This window comes from Tachypleus tridentatus, chromosome 2, assembly GCF_004210375.1.
Source record: "Tachypleus tridentatus isolate NWPU-2018 chromosome 2, ASM421037v1, whole genome shotgun sequence".
NCBI lineage: Eukaryota > Metazoa > Arthropoda > Merostomata > Xiphosura > Limulidae > Tachypleus > Tachypleus tridentatus.
The window spans coordinates 25,095,072-25,110,073 of NC_134826.1; the positions used below are offsets into that span (position 1 = coordinate 25,095,072).

The 15,002-nt window shown below is 32.9% G+C and overlaps 1 protein-coding gene across 1 annotated transcript in view; it reads left to right on the top strand.

The window, feature by feature from the left end:
* LOC143245454 (pregnancy zone protein-like) overlaps positions 1-15,002 on the top strand; it is a 131,284-nt gene that overhangs the window by 21,273 nt on the left and 95,009 nt on the right. The window contains exons 5-9 of the mRNA XM_076491817.1: positions 2,057-2,129; positions 3,956-4,068; positions 5,980-6,368; positions 7,755-7,851; positions 8,215-8,341. Of these exons, the coding sequence (XP_076347932.1) occupies positions 2,057-2,129; positions 3,956-4,068; positions 5,980-6,368; positions 7,755-7,851; positions 8,215-8,341 (799 nt within the window). The remainder of the gene's footprint in view (positions 1-2,056; positions 2,130-3,955; positions 4,069-5,979; positions 6,369-7,754; positions 7,852-8,214; positions 8,342-15,002) is intronic.

Here is a 15,002-nt window from a genome sequence, read left to right on the forward strand (position 1 = left end):
ATATACAATCACGACCAAAGAATGGTCTATAATATTACTGAAACTTTTAGCAGCTGTTCATAACTCAGATAAGAATTGAATGGAAAGTTTTATTATCAGTACACTGAGGTTGATATGTAAATTAGTGTGCGTCCATCATGTGTCCAACTTTTTCATAGAGTATATTTAAAAGATAGTCAACAATTTAAGTGAAAAAAATTTCATGCTTTTCTTAAATGTACGTCATTGGTAATGCTTCTTGAACTTTTGAAGTTAATTATTTTAAAGAGTTTTATACAAACTTTGTACATTTAAATGGCTTACATTTATCACCTATCCACAAAGAAGCCCTTTTTTATTTTATCATCAGTATTTTAGTTAACAGTCATCTCTGTCTTGCCACATCAATTATCTGGGATGATTATGTCTCAGTGGGTAGTATGTTTGATATACATTTGAATCTCAGTGGTTCACACTCTCTTAGTGTCTTCAAGGATATCATGTTTGGTTCTTTGTGGCTGTGGGCTTATTGTAGGAGTTGTGGTCAAATACCAATATTCAAACAGAGTAGTCCATGTGCTGGTGGTAGGTGGTATTAACATTTGTCTTCCTTCTAGTCTGCCACTTCAGCCAGTGAAGGTAGTCTTTGAGTGGCTTTGTGTGAAGTTCAACAAACACCAAACTTGATTATCACTCATTTCATTCAATTACAACACAAATTGCTTTTTATAAAGGACAATTCAAAAGACTTAGAAAACTTTGCTCAAAACGTAGAGAGAGGCCTAAGCTTTTCTAATACAGACATTAAAGTTATATCCAAGTGTAAATCTGGTGAGACTGTTAATCAATGAAGAGCCTAACTTAATAGATGATCTTACATCAATTTTGATCTGCTACCCTTTAAGTTATTTTATTACCTTAATAACTTCCTGTCTCTTTTATTTGTTAACTGAAAATCAGACTCTTACTTCAATGTTACAAGAATATTCTTTGATTTATTTTAAATGAGAGCAAAATTTGAAAAATACATAATATGCTTTCAACTGAAACCTCCACAAAACAATCACATATTAAAAACAATAGGACAATATGATTATGTGGACATTGGTTCATTTGTGAATGGATCAAATCCATCTTTTAAAGTTAAGAGAATAATACACTTGGATAACTGTTTGACTTATCGAATCCTGTGAAATGACCATAATATGCCTTAAGTATAAACAGAGTATCATATCTGTTTACAGAATTGGTGAAAGATTCTAGGAACATATCAGGCAAGTAAAAGAATGTAAACATCAAACTCCCAGTATCCAACACTTCATTGTAGCAGTGATTCAATACCTTATTCTGAAACTTGCTTCCTAGGAAAGACTTTTTCGTAATAATTTACTTAAAATTGCAGAAAAAATACTTTAATAACATTTATCTATTTAGTACATAATTATTTAAGCATATGCTACATTGTAGGTATAATTTAGTATTGTTTAAATGCTCTCTGATTATTATTATTAATCTAATCCCCATACATTTTTGTGTGTTATTACATAGAAAGTTTGTTTCATTACGGAATAAGTTGTAGAAAAGAAGTGAAGATTGACAAATGGAAGTTACATGACACATAATTTGAACTAAAATACAACAACTCACGTATTTGCTTCACTAATGTTTTGTTTATATGTTGTGTGTGACTTTCATTACAATGTTGTGCGTATATTAAACTCACTAAAGCTTACTCATGCAAACAGTGTTTGGAGAAAAAAGTTTATTAAGAAACTAAATGCTACTCAGCATTTTGATTAAAAATTTAATATCTTTTATTTTTTAATATTTGATTGATTTTTCTTGATTTAAAATAGACAGCATTGTGCTTACATTTTACTTTTAGTGAAACTGATGTCAGAAGAATTATTTAAGATTTCATTTTTGGCATTAAGTTTGGAATGTTTTGTAGCTGGTTTTTAGTGTTGTAATAACGTAGTTCAGTTGAAAGAAAAGAAAATCATGTTATTATGCTGTGCCACTTATCTTGTAATGTTGGCAGTAAATGGAAATATTTACTACTATATGTATTATATAGCAAAATAAAATATGGATAGAAGATCCTACAGGAATTCGAGTTGCTCAATGGGATAATGTACCTACTCAAGGAGGTGAGTTTGCATTTCTTGTGATATCTTTTAAAACATATGTTTTTCATAAATTTTTGTGTTTTAAAGTTATGGAAATCTAAATATCAAAAAGACTGGGTGAGGTATTTTGTGAACTCTGAGTTATCTAATGTTAATAAAGTAGTGAAAGATGTTCATGAATGTTTCAGAATAATTTATTTGGGTTCACAGGGAAACTGCTACGAGGTAGCAAATGATTTACTATCAGGATATAATCTGCATTGCTAATATTATGGTGAAAGATTCTATATATACTTTAATGTCATTGAGTTGTGTTTTTTTCATATTTAAAAGGATATAATATTTATTACTGAAATCAAGAGAGAAAGTATACATATAATATAATCAAGTATACTTCTCCTCAGTATAAATCATTCAAAATTTATACAATATTTTCAGTGTTTACTTTGTCACATACATAAGTACAAATTTTTATCACATTTTCAATATGCACGTTAATGAGGAAACATTACAATGATAGATTTACTTGTATGTCTCTTATTATCTTTGTTATATTTTACTTTATTAAAGTTTAAAAATGTTGTTGGCACATACATGTTTCTCTATTATACTTTTATATAAAAGTTATGATCCAGATGGATAGTTATGTTTATATTTCAGTTTAACTTAAAATATTTTAAAGATAGAATGTAAGCATTTTGTAGCTCTGTTCCCATGGATAAGTTTTGATTCGATAGTAATAATTATTAGTGCAAATATAATATGATGAATAAAGCAGAGTATTTCACTAAAGTAAATTTATAAAGGTTTAAACATCTCTACCTAATTGGTTCTGAAAGTTTATTGTGGATTTTTTTTTTTGAGTTTGAAATTACTAAATATTTACTGAGAGGTATTCTCCTCTCCACAGAAGAGATGGCTGGCACTTTCTGAAATCCCTACTGCTATGTGTAATAATCTATACTGTGCCACTCTGTTATGCAGTCAGCATTAGTCTATACTCCATCACCGTAGGGAGGATGACACATCTTCTAGATGTAGTCTCCTCTTGTGAGCTTTGTGTTTATTAAAAGCTCGTTAAGTTTATTAGGACTTTAGTGTTCAGCTATGCTCCTTTTTTGTTAGGAATTAAAAAAAAATTATTGTTTTTAACTATTTGTCAACATTCAGTGTTATATTTTTTATCTTTATTAACTAGATTTTGAGAAAAAAGATACTCATTTTTAAATTGATTTAGTCAAAGATTCTGATATGAATTATTATCTTTTTCTATATTTCTTTAATTTCTTCTGTAAATAAAACTACAAGGTTGTGGTAAACATGTTTCAAAATGTGTGATATAGTTTTTTTAAATAGAATATTTCTTGGTCACTAAACCAAGTTTCCAGGTTCAATCAAAAGCCAGTAATTTATCTCAATTTCGTCAAAATGAAAATGACCAAGACCTGAGTGCCACAGACACACTAGGGCAACTGGAAAAGATCATATACTGTTTCTTTTCAGCACACTTATATCTCTTACAGTTCCCTAAGTGAAATCCTTCCTCCCATTTTCATCTAGTTGAGTAGGAGAATCCATACATCTCCATTACCAAGCTATGGTGGAAGTTGAAAGGAAGAGTTTCCTTTTGGGTTAGTGTAATCCCACTGATAGAAAAACCAAGTGTACACATCTGTTAACTGAAAGTAATGCTGGAATGTTTACCTAGAAGTGTAGTAAAGCCTACTTCCTACACTAAAATATTAATCATTCCTCATGGTTATTACCAGATGGATGAGTGTTGTGTTCTTTCTGTTTTGGATGAAAGTCTGGTGTAATTCATCCCTAATATATTCATAAATTTTCAGGTATAATCCAAGAACAACTTCAGTTGTCCAGTGAACCTGTCTTAGGAATGTGGGCCCTTCATACAGCTATTTACAATACTACATATGTGAAGCATTTTGAAATTAGAAGTATGGTAAGATAATAACTAATTAAATTTAATACATTTTTTACATTCATGCAATTGTAAAGTAAATATGTGCTGTCAAGTAATATTTTATATTTTTTAGTATTAATCTATTAGCTAGTGTTTTCAGATTTTGTCTGCAGAAAATAAAGAAACTATATATTTAAAATAATGTAACAACTAAAATATAAGTAACATAATTTTCCTTCTTAGATATAATAGATAAAACTTGGAAAAGAAAATAACATTGCAGTATTATTATCACCTAAGAGTAGCTGTTGTTGACTAAAATAATATTCAGCATCATATGCTAGTTATATATACTAACGGAAAAGTTCACTTTTCATGATCCTATAATTTCTCTCTACTGCATAGTCAGAAAAACCTTACATGAGTTATTCATGCAGTCTTGAAAGCATTATAAACCATATTTGTTAATCTTAAGATGAGTTACTGCTACCATTTTTTTGTGTATCTAAATATTAAGTCTAAATCTGTAGTAACTTTGATCTTCATAATTTTTTCTTCAAAACCAATGAAATTGAAATACCATGATATTTTACTTATGGATAAATAATATTGAACTATTTTTTAGCTCTATTAGTATCTCAATAATATAGGAGGAGGCCATAAAAACCATTTCTAGTAGTTGAATTTGTTTAGCCTAAGAAATTATTTCATCTTCCTTGCATATTTACTTTCCACTTTTGTAGGTAGTAATGTTGAAAAACTTAATAATTGAAAAGATATGATGTAATTTAAATGTCAATTTCTGTGAAACAATACAGAGTTGTGTATACATAGATGTTTGTAAAGGTGTAAGATTATATCTAGTACAATAGGAAACTACATGCAAGTTTCACTTGGTCATAGTTAATCATTCAATAAATCTTGTCAAATGGGCAAATCTTTATATGCCCTCTTACGCCCTCTCATGAGATTAGCACTTCTCATTCAGTGCTGCCCTCTATATGCAAACTTTTTCATACACATGCCACAAACCTTCTTTTTCCCTCTATAATAGGAATTGCTAGATTCCAACATGTCTCTCATGCAAATCATGTGTTATCACACCAATACAAGCATGACATGTTCATGTCACACGTGACTCTCTGTACACTCCTCTACTGAACTATCACTTCTTATCTGGCAGCAGTAGGGTTTGGACATACTCATTTGTTTGTTTAATGTCTCATGTTTGATTTTAGCTCATCACAAAGTGGTTGTTTTTAAATTAATTTGCATTCATTCAGTCTGTTTCTTCTATTACTATTTATCAGTTAATTCTAGACACTATATTCTCTGCACTCATATTTAGTGAACCTATCTGTGCAACTAATTTCGAAGTTAATGCTACCACTTTGAGGTTATACCAGTGACAAGCATTTTCTCGCAGGTCTCACGTACGGGTGACCAGATGGTATTTATCTGCTTTTAAATGTTGGGAGATCAAACATCACATTGCTCAAGCTCCTCTAAAACAGGCTGATGAGGACTTCAGTTGCCTTTTTTTTTCACCTACTGATTTTTATGTTCATTCCAAACACAATGAACCAATCAGGCCTAATATGGCCTTTATGAAATATTATGTCTCTTGTAAGTGACATTTAGTTCCTTTTCCACATTTATGTACTTTATCCTTCCTTATTGCATGAAAAATATTCCCAACTCTTTTTGGTTTTTCATCCCTCACCTGATATTTGGGTTCATGCTAATCACTTTGCCTTGTAATTTACCCTAAACATATCTTATGGATTTATGTGTAGCCTCATTTAAAAGGCATTATGTTTTTGATATGGTTCTAAGAACTCCATAGGCTTGGTTGGCATTGGTCCATTTTGAATTCGACCATTATGAATATTGTAGCCCATTTGTTTCAATTAGAGCCTCACATGCTTAAAATGACCATTCCCCTACCAGTTCCTAACCCTTACTTATATCTTCTACTTTGGGTACTTCTTCTTGTCACTTTCTTTGACAACACATCCCTCCTCTCTCGTTGCCACCAGTACCAGTGATTATCCAGTTGGTCTGGTGGGAACTTGGCTGTTTACACTTTGTTGCTGCTGTTTCTTCACTGGTTATCACTGGGTGGTTCAGATTCTGGCAGAAATATTCATTGTCCAGTTTCTTTCTCTGCCTCCTGTCTTTTCTTATCATATTTCCTTCTCTCCTCCTCAAGATCCAGTGCCCAGACAGCATCTGTCAGAAGCAGATTGGGGAAATGCTTTTGCATATTCCATTGAATTGTTGTTCATCCTTCTTGGGATTTTTATTCTCACCTTTTCATTTTCACCAAGAAAAGTGGGGTTTGATGGCCATTAATTGATTTATCTGGCCTCAAACTCTTCATTTCACTATCCTGGTTCACCATGGTATCTTTTCTCAACCTGCAGTTGAGGTTTTCTCCATGGTTATGGATGACCAAAGTGGATGTCTCCAATGCTTACCAACATATACTGATGTCACCTAATTTTCATCCTTATTTTTGTTTTGTTCACTGTGCTCTCTTGGCTCAGTCACTTACTACTAGCAAGGTTCAATCATTTTTGTGAATGCGATCATTAATGATGCCACTAATATCCTTCAGTTCTGCCCATATGAGATCCCTTTAGTGGGTGCTTTATGAATGATGGAACCTTGCGTGGGATCGTCTTTTCATCACCATTTCCATTCCTTTTTCCTTGCAATATGATCTACTTTGGTGGTTGGATAAAACCAGCAAGTTTGGGGTGCATGAAGAAGTCACCAGAAAGCTTCAGGTCATTGGCCTGTGGATGAAAGCTCTTTGCATACAAATGTTCTCTAATGTCTAGCTGTACATTGGGTGTTGCATCACTTCCTTCTTCTCAACTTACATTGTCTGATGACGGGTCATTCAGACATGTGGTGGCGGCACATATCAACCACCATCTGGTTTAGAGATCTCTCTTTTCAGATATTGGATCTCTTGTACTGGACCCATGCACATCACATTAACCTTATTGTGTATTATGTGCTGAGTGCTTTAAATTTTATCATGGATTGTCTTTTGTGCCATGACTGGATATTTCCCCTTGAGTTAGTCTTAGATCTCTTCTTTTACAAGGGTCTTTACCATTGGTGGGGTTTTCCTCACATGGATGCCTTTGCTACAGGGCTCAACAACAAATTATTCTTTTAGTTGCCTGTATCATATCCCCAGGCTCTGTCAGTCAATTCCTTCAGCTAGAATTGGTCACACAAGTATATTTATGTCTGCCCACCTATCTGATTACGACATTTGGTGATTTCTCTTATTCATTCCTCTCTTTGTCATGTCATCCTGATTGCTCCTTGTTGGCCAGCTTAACTTTGATTTCTGTGGTTAAAGTGACTGCCCCTCTCCCCTCCTGTCCTTCTCCACTTTTTCCCTACCTTCTTCTTCAATCTTGGTCACATGCCTGGCTTTTGTCTGGTTCTCAGCAAGAAGATATAGTTTCACATGTCAAGCCAGTTCCTTATCAGTTGGTCCCATCTGCCCATCTTTCATGGTGGTGTAACAATGCAAATGTGAAAGAAGAAGTTATTCCATAATTGGTCTACAGCTATTGGTTTCTCACTGACCAGCCCACTGTGGCTTGTATGCTGAAATTTCTCACATGGGTCTTTGTTCTTCTCCTTCTTTGGATATTAGGCAGTCTTATCCCATACTTTTCATTTTTCTGATACTGTAGACATTTTACTTCCCCTGCTCTTACCATGCTCATGTGTTCCTCACAGATACATTGTCCTTCCAGGAAGTCTGCCCTTCTGGATTGGGATATTAATGTGGTTTGTGTGAATCACTTTTTTCATGTTCCATGTTTCATATTTCCCTTAACATATATTTTCTTAGCCTGTGTATATTGATGGTCGGATTAGTTTGCCTTTGACATTTCACATACCCTTTGTCACCCTACTTATATTTTCTTTTATCCAGATTGGTTCTTTCTCTTGAATACCTTGGCAGTTCAAGAGGGTGGTTCATTCTTTTCTTTTCTTTTCATTTTCCGTCTTTACCTGTGATCAGATCCCCATAGGCTTCAGAAACCTTTGTTGTTATATTTCCAGTACTGCTTCCTTCTGGGGGATATGTTCCTGACTCTTTATCTTTTGGCAATCCTCTTCCCTTTATGATCTTTCACTTTCTATTAGTTGGGTTCATCTTTTGGTTTGATTGCCCTATTCCTCCCTACCTTCTTCCTCTCAGGTATTGTTCCAGGTGTCCTCCCATCAGATCCAACACCTCGCTATTTTTTATTTTTTGACTTCATTGTCCATTGTAGGAGATTCTGCAATCTAGCATGTGGACCACATTCAGTACATTCTTCTGTCTCTATCATATTGCAGATTCTGCTTCATTGTGGTTTTGTGTACTACTTGTGGCCATTCTTCAAACTTTGGTACAACACTACCTGATAAGTTTTTATTTGTACTTTCTTTCCAGGGATCTATTTCTAGTTATTTATCCCATGGATCCCACTTTGTGGCAAGTGGTGTCTGACTTTAATTCAAAATCTGCACTCTCCAGCCATGTTGACTTGTGCTTTATCTTTCATGACTTCACATGCAGACTGTTGAGTTGAGAGGTTTTATAAGATTGCTTATAGGTTCATGACCTTATGATATTTTGCTTCATAACATGCCCATACAGTACCATACCACCCATGGACTGTATGGATAAATCTGTTAAAGCTATCCATTTCTGGATTGAATAACTCTGTAGGGTCTACTTTTCAAAATAAGGTTTCATAGTTGCCCATTGCACCATTTCAGGTTATGACATTCCTCTAGACTCTCTACTGCATTATCACCCTCTCTTCAATTGGTGTATGGGAGTCCTTACCACTTCCCAGTTCTGAGCCATTGGAATGGTTGACCATGGAAGCACCCTGCTGAATGAATCCCACATAATAACCATTCCATTACAGAGTAGGGTGGTGATGTTCTTGGGTTGGAGATAAAGACTGTGTGATCCTCATCCTACCCTCACATGGATGTTGTTACTTCGTGGGCAGGCTTTGAATGTAGTCTGCTATGCCCTAGCCACTCTACACCACAGGGTACATCCATTGTCTACTCACCTTTATCAGTGTGGGTTTGATTTACAGTACATTTCGATGGTTAGGAACACTTACTATGACATGTCTCCCACTTGGAAGTGCTCTTCTTATATTTTATTCTTGTATCTTACACATTCCACACTTAGATGTGGTGTGGTTCTCTGCTTCTGATCTTTGGATCTGAATTTTTCATATCTGGGGCTATCCTTCAGATGCCTTTGAAAGTACTTTTGTTGTTCTCTCACATTGGTCTATCCTCCATATCAGTGTGGGATTGTAGCTACTCTTGTGAAAGGAAGTAAGCACAGTATTGCAAGTTATAATTTTCCTATACTGAAAATGTATTTTTAATAGGTACTTACCTATTAAATTGGTATCATATTTCTCATGCTTCCTCTTCACATTTCTCTGGTGCTGACATCTGCCAAACTTCAAAGTGATAGTTTGGTACAGGCAGTCACATGAGTAAGTCATGTATGCTCCTAATGGTAATGCATGATTATTTGCATGAGCAATTCAATAACATTTATTTATAATTCCAATAGGGAAGAGAAGTGGAAGTCTTATGGCATGCTTAATGAAAGTTTTTGCATGTAGTGGGCAGCACTGAACAAGAATAGCCTAATCCTGTGAAGAGAGGTAAACGCCTATTAGAAATACATTTTCAGTATATGAAAATTAAAACTTTCATGATTTACAAAATTAATCTGAAAACAAAACATGGCTATAACACCAATTATTTACGTGTGAAAAACAAACAGAAAAGATAAAAAAGTGTCCAATAAAAACTTTTCGAGAAAGCTTGTTGTATTAGTTGTAATACAATAACATTTATTATATTAGCCAAAAATACTAAAATTTGTTATCTGATTTTATATCAGAAAAATGTTTGTCTGAGTTGCTATCTGACAATTTTGAAATTATAAAGTGTATCCAAATATTTTTCACAATGTGACTGAATTTTACAAACAGTATAGAAAATGAACATGTTTAAAGATGATTAAAGTTTGCAAGAGTAGTTTTATATAACAAGACAAAACAAAGTGGTAAATAACATATCTGATACTATATCCTGTTTTTGTAGTGACAAAACAATCTAAGATAAAAAATTCCCCTTTGTAATATCAAATACTAATAATGGTACGCTTATAGCTTATTCAACCAAGGAGCAAAAATAAAAACATTACAGATCTTGAACATAGTAAATGGTATTTCAAGTAATCTACTCATTGCACATAATATATACTATTATGGTTAAACAGATACTGTTTCCAAAATAATATATCTCATTCTTATGACAGACTGTATTCAAATATTTGTATGTCTCTTCACAATGTAAGTTGAACTCTCAGTTTTTCAACTAAGTGCAAAATAAATATATTTTTAGACATACATATCTATGTATACTCTGTATTACACTATTAGACATTCACCTTAAGAAACAATAAATTGAATAATAAGGATATTATAGATCCTCTTTTAGTGTTTTAACTATATAATAATATCAATCATGCCTAGATTGTGGCTGGTTTTGCAACTTTCAGCCAATATTTGTTTCTGTGATGACAAGAAAACCCACTTGTAGAGAAAAATATAAGTGTAAACTTGGCTGGTATGGATAGAGAAAGCACTATGTAGAGGAGCGAACAGCATTTCGACCTTCTTCTGTCATCATCATGTTCACAAAGAAAGAAAGTGTTAGTGACTGATAGCTGATCACATGTTTGAAGGTGGTTGTGTAATTGAGTGTAGGAATGTAGAGGGCATGCTTAGACGTTTGATTATATTTATTAATATGGGTATAAAGGTGTTTCTTTGTTTTGGTTTATTTTGGGCTTAAGTTGTTGAATGAGTAAGGCTTCTTTAATTTTGCGTTTGTTTATGTTTGTTTCTTTATTTAGTATTTGGGTGTTTTCTATGGTTATGTTGTGTTTATTTGATTTGCAATGTTCAAAAATGTGTGAGAATGACTCTTTGTGTTCTTTGAATCTGGTTTCCATTTATCTACTTGTTTCTCCAATATAGAAGTGGTGGCAATAATCACATTGTATTTTATAAATAATGTTGGTGTTGTGTTTGCCAGTGTAGTTTTTACATAGTATAGACTTTAGTTTTGTGCCTGATTTTTGAATAAATTTGGAATTAATTGGAATGTCATATTCTGTAACTAGTTTTTGCCAAATGTTGGTTATTTTTTTGCTGATGTTGGGAAAATATTGTGTGTAGCAGTATATGATTTCATAATTTTTTAAATTGTGGGGTATATTTACTTTAGTGACTTGATTTTGCTTTCTGTCTAGGTGTGTGTTTAATGTTTTTTACAGTTTGTAGAGGAAAGTTATTGATGTTGATGAAGTATTGTTTTATTTTGTCTAATTTGTCGTTAATTTTATCTGGTGAGCATAGTTTTATGGCTGTGTTTATTTGGTTTCTTAGTATGTTGAGTTTTTGTTTTGTTTCATGTGCTGAGTCCCAAAGAATGTATAGTCCAATATGGGTGATTTTTTTGGTGGATTTTTGTTTTAAATTGTGCATTGGTTCTTGTAATTTTGAGACTAAGAAATGATATTTGATTGATTTCTTCCTGTTCACATGTGAAGTTAATGTTGGAATGTATAGAGTTAATGTGACTGAAAAAATTAAGTGTGTGTTCTCTAGATATGAATTCTCTCAATCGTGTCACCAACATATCTGTACCAGGATAGTGTGGATGTAATGCTGTGTTAATTGCTTGTGTTTCAACTTGTGTCATAAAAATATTGGCTAGAACTGGTGATACTGGGTTGCCCATGCTTAGGCCATTTCTTTGTATATAGTTGTTCATGAACATAAAGTTTGTCTTGTGAATTCTACGAGGGTTGCTAATTGGTTGCTGGGAATGTCTATTGATGGGTTAGGGTCTCGGATATAGAGTTCTAAGGCTATCTTGCAGGCTTCAGCAGTTGGGACTTCTGTAAAGAGGGATATAACATCAAAACTGGCCATTAAGGCTTTATGGTTAAGTTGACTAAGACTAGACTTGAAATTAAGAGTGTTTGATGAATGAGCTGCCTGATGTTGCATATTTGGAGAATGCCCATGCTATATATTTACCAAGATTGTAATTAAACATTTCATATGCAAACATTATTGGTCGTAGTGGACAATCTGATTTATGAGGTTTGGGGATGCCATATATTTGTGGTGTGCGTGAGTCGGTTTTTCGTAGGTAGGAATAAAGTGTTTGTGAAATTGTGTTGGTTTTTTTCATTTGTAGTAGTAATTTGTTTAGTTGTGTCTCGTGTGTCTTTGTTGGATTTGTGTGTATTGGTTTAAATTTGTTTGTGTCTGATAGGACATTCTTCATTTTTGGATGTATTCATTCATGTTCATTATGACTATAGCATTTACTTTATCTGCTTTTAGAACATGTGGTCAGCTATTGATCAGTTACCTGTTTCTTTCTTTGTGAACCTGACAATGACCGAAGAAGGTCAAAACGTTATTCTCTCCTCTACATTGTGCTTTCTCTACCCATACCAGCCATTTTTACATAAATATTTGTTATCATTCTGTTTGTACAGTATCATAAGGCTTTGGATTAGTTATCTTCTTTATCTAAAATTTTTTTTTTACTGGTGTAACACATTTTCAGTTAGTTTAGTATCAGCACTTTAGGATGACCGTTTCAGAACCTTTATATTACTATATGTTTGAATATTTTAAATGAAAAGCATAGGAGTTGATGTTTTGGTCACAGCTTTGCCAGCTATCATAACTTCAAAATGTAAAGCCCCCAGTGGCTCAGCAGTATATCTGAGGACTTATAATGCTAAAAACCGGGTTTCAATACCAGTGGTGGGCAGAGCACAGATAGCCCATTATGTAGCTTTGTGCTTAATTCAAAATAATAACAACATCAAAATGTAAAAGAATACTTCACAGAATTCACATTCATTATGCATTAATTTCTTCATATTGTTGAACTAACTGTTTACACTTGTTTACATGTGTAACTTTGTTTCTACATACTTTGAAAGATTTTTTAGGCAATTACATCATCATTTTTAGCAATCCCTCTAGCAAGTCCTAACAATGAAAATATAGCTAACAATAGTAGTTTGCTTGTCTAACATGCATCTAATAAGTTCACCTTATTGTACAGTTCAAAAAGTTTCAAAGTTACAGATAAATTGGCAAGACTACCTGTTCTTGTAGTATTGAGATTATCTTAGATATTTTTTCCAAAAGATTTTAATTTCATTTAGAATGGATAACAAGGAGCCATTTAATCCATCTAGTTTATATCCCATTTTCTTCAACCACCCTATTTCAAACTATGTACACATGAATACAGAAAAATTCTTATATGTAACCCTTGTCTTTAAAGTGCTCCTCTAATCTTACTTCAGTGTTAGGAGTTTCAACCATACACTGATTGATCATTCTGATAGAAAAGTATCTTTCTGAAATGATGTTTGAGTTTTCCTCATAGTTAACTTGTGGCCTTCATTAGTAAGGCTAACAAGTTTTTTTTATGAAGATACCATTTGAATTTAAGGATTTTGTATGAAAATGTTTTCATTATAATTGAGATTAATGTTTAAACAATTTTTTTACAAACACTTGGAATTGAAGAAACATAATAATCTGATACTTTGAAAAATACTGCATCCCTTTTTCTGTAACGTGCTTAACTTCTTAAACCCAAGAGGATGCTGCCAGCATCTGGCTGTAAATCCAAGTTTACCCCTTGTTTAGCGAAAGCATCCAATAACATTTATGTTTTTTTGGCTGAAAATCAGTCGATACCATGTAAACACAAATGTAAAAACACTGAAATTTAGTGAGATATTGTTATAATTTTTAGGAAATTATTAAAATAATTTCAGCAGAACCTGCAAAGTATCATGGTTTAAAGAGTTAGTCATAGTATGATCACTGGGCAGATCTTGGGGTTAGAGGACACCAAGGGAACTCTTGGTTATCAAATTTTACAACTTAAATAGAAATAGTAATTCTAACTCTATTTCAACAATTTTTTATTCAAAAATATTTGAGGTTTGGTATTTTTTAAATTTTGCCAAGTTTGTTTGGTATAAGTTGCAAAGAAAATTTTGAAAAAGTGTGAACTTTTTGTATACTTTCAATGAGTTTCATTTAAAAAAGCTCTTACATATGTGTAAATTTTTTGATGGTGCTAAAGTATGTGTTTATATTTACTCAGACCCTGGTGTCCCTTACAAATATATTTATATAAGGTTTTGTTAATAATATAATATTCCTTTATTCTTAAGTAATTATTTCAAGAATGGTGTCTTGAGAAGCTTTTGTGATGTCAAAGCAAGTGGGTTAGACGGTAACTAATGATTTTAGCATCCAAACAAGGTAGAACCAATGGCTAAACATGGTGGAATAAAAAATATCTTTTTGTCTGAATGAGCTATTTTAAAGTAAACAACATTGGGTAAGTTCACTAGGTTGTAATGTATGATTTCTCAATGAAGTAACTGGTGAAACTTATCATGGTGGAGAACAAACATTCTAATACAAAATTTACAAAACTAAAAAACAAGACACAAATGTGGAATTTTTTTGTAGTTTTGTCTTGATGATGTTTTCTTTAATGATAATTTATTGTGTGTTAAGTCCATTTTAAAGCTACAGACATACTATACGAGAAGGCATAAGGACACTTAGGACTAGTGAGTATAGTGTGTTAGAACTTCTATAATGAGAAACTATTCAGAATGCAGCAAAACTTGTTTGTTTGTGAGTGTTAATAAATTGATTATTATTACTCAAACAATACATACAAAACATTTCTAGCCATTGAAAAAAACCTATAGTTCTTAGATATAACTTGAGCTTGACCCAAAATAGCCTATATCAGGATAGACC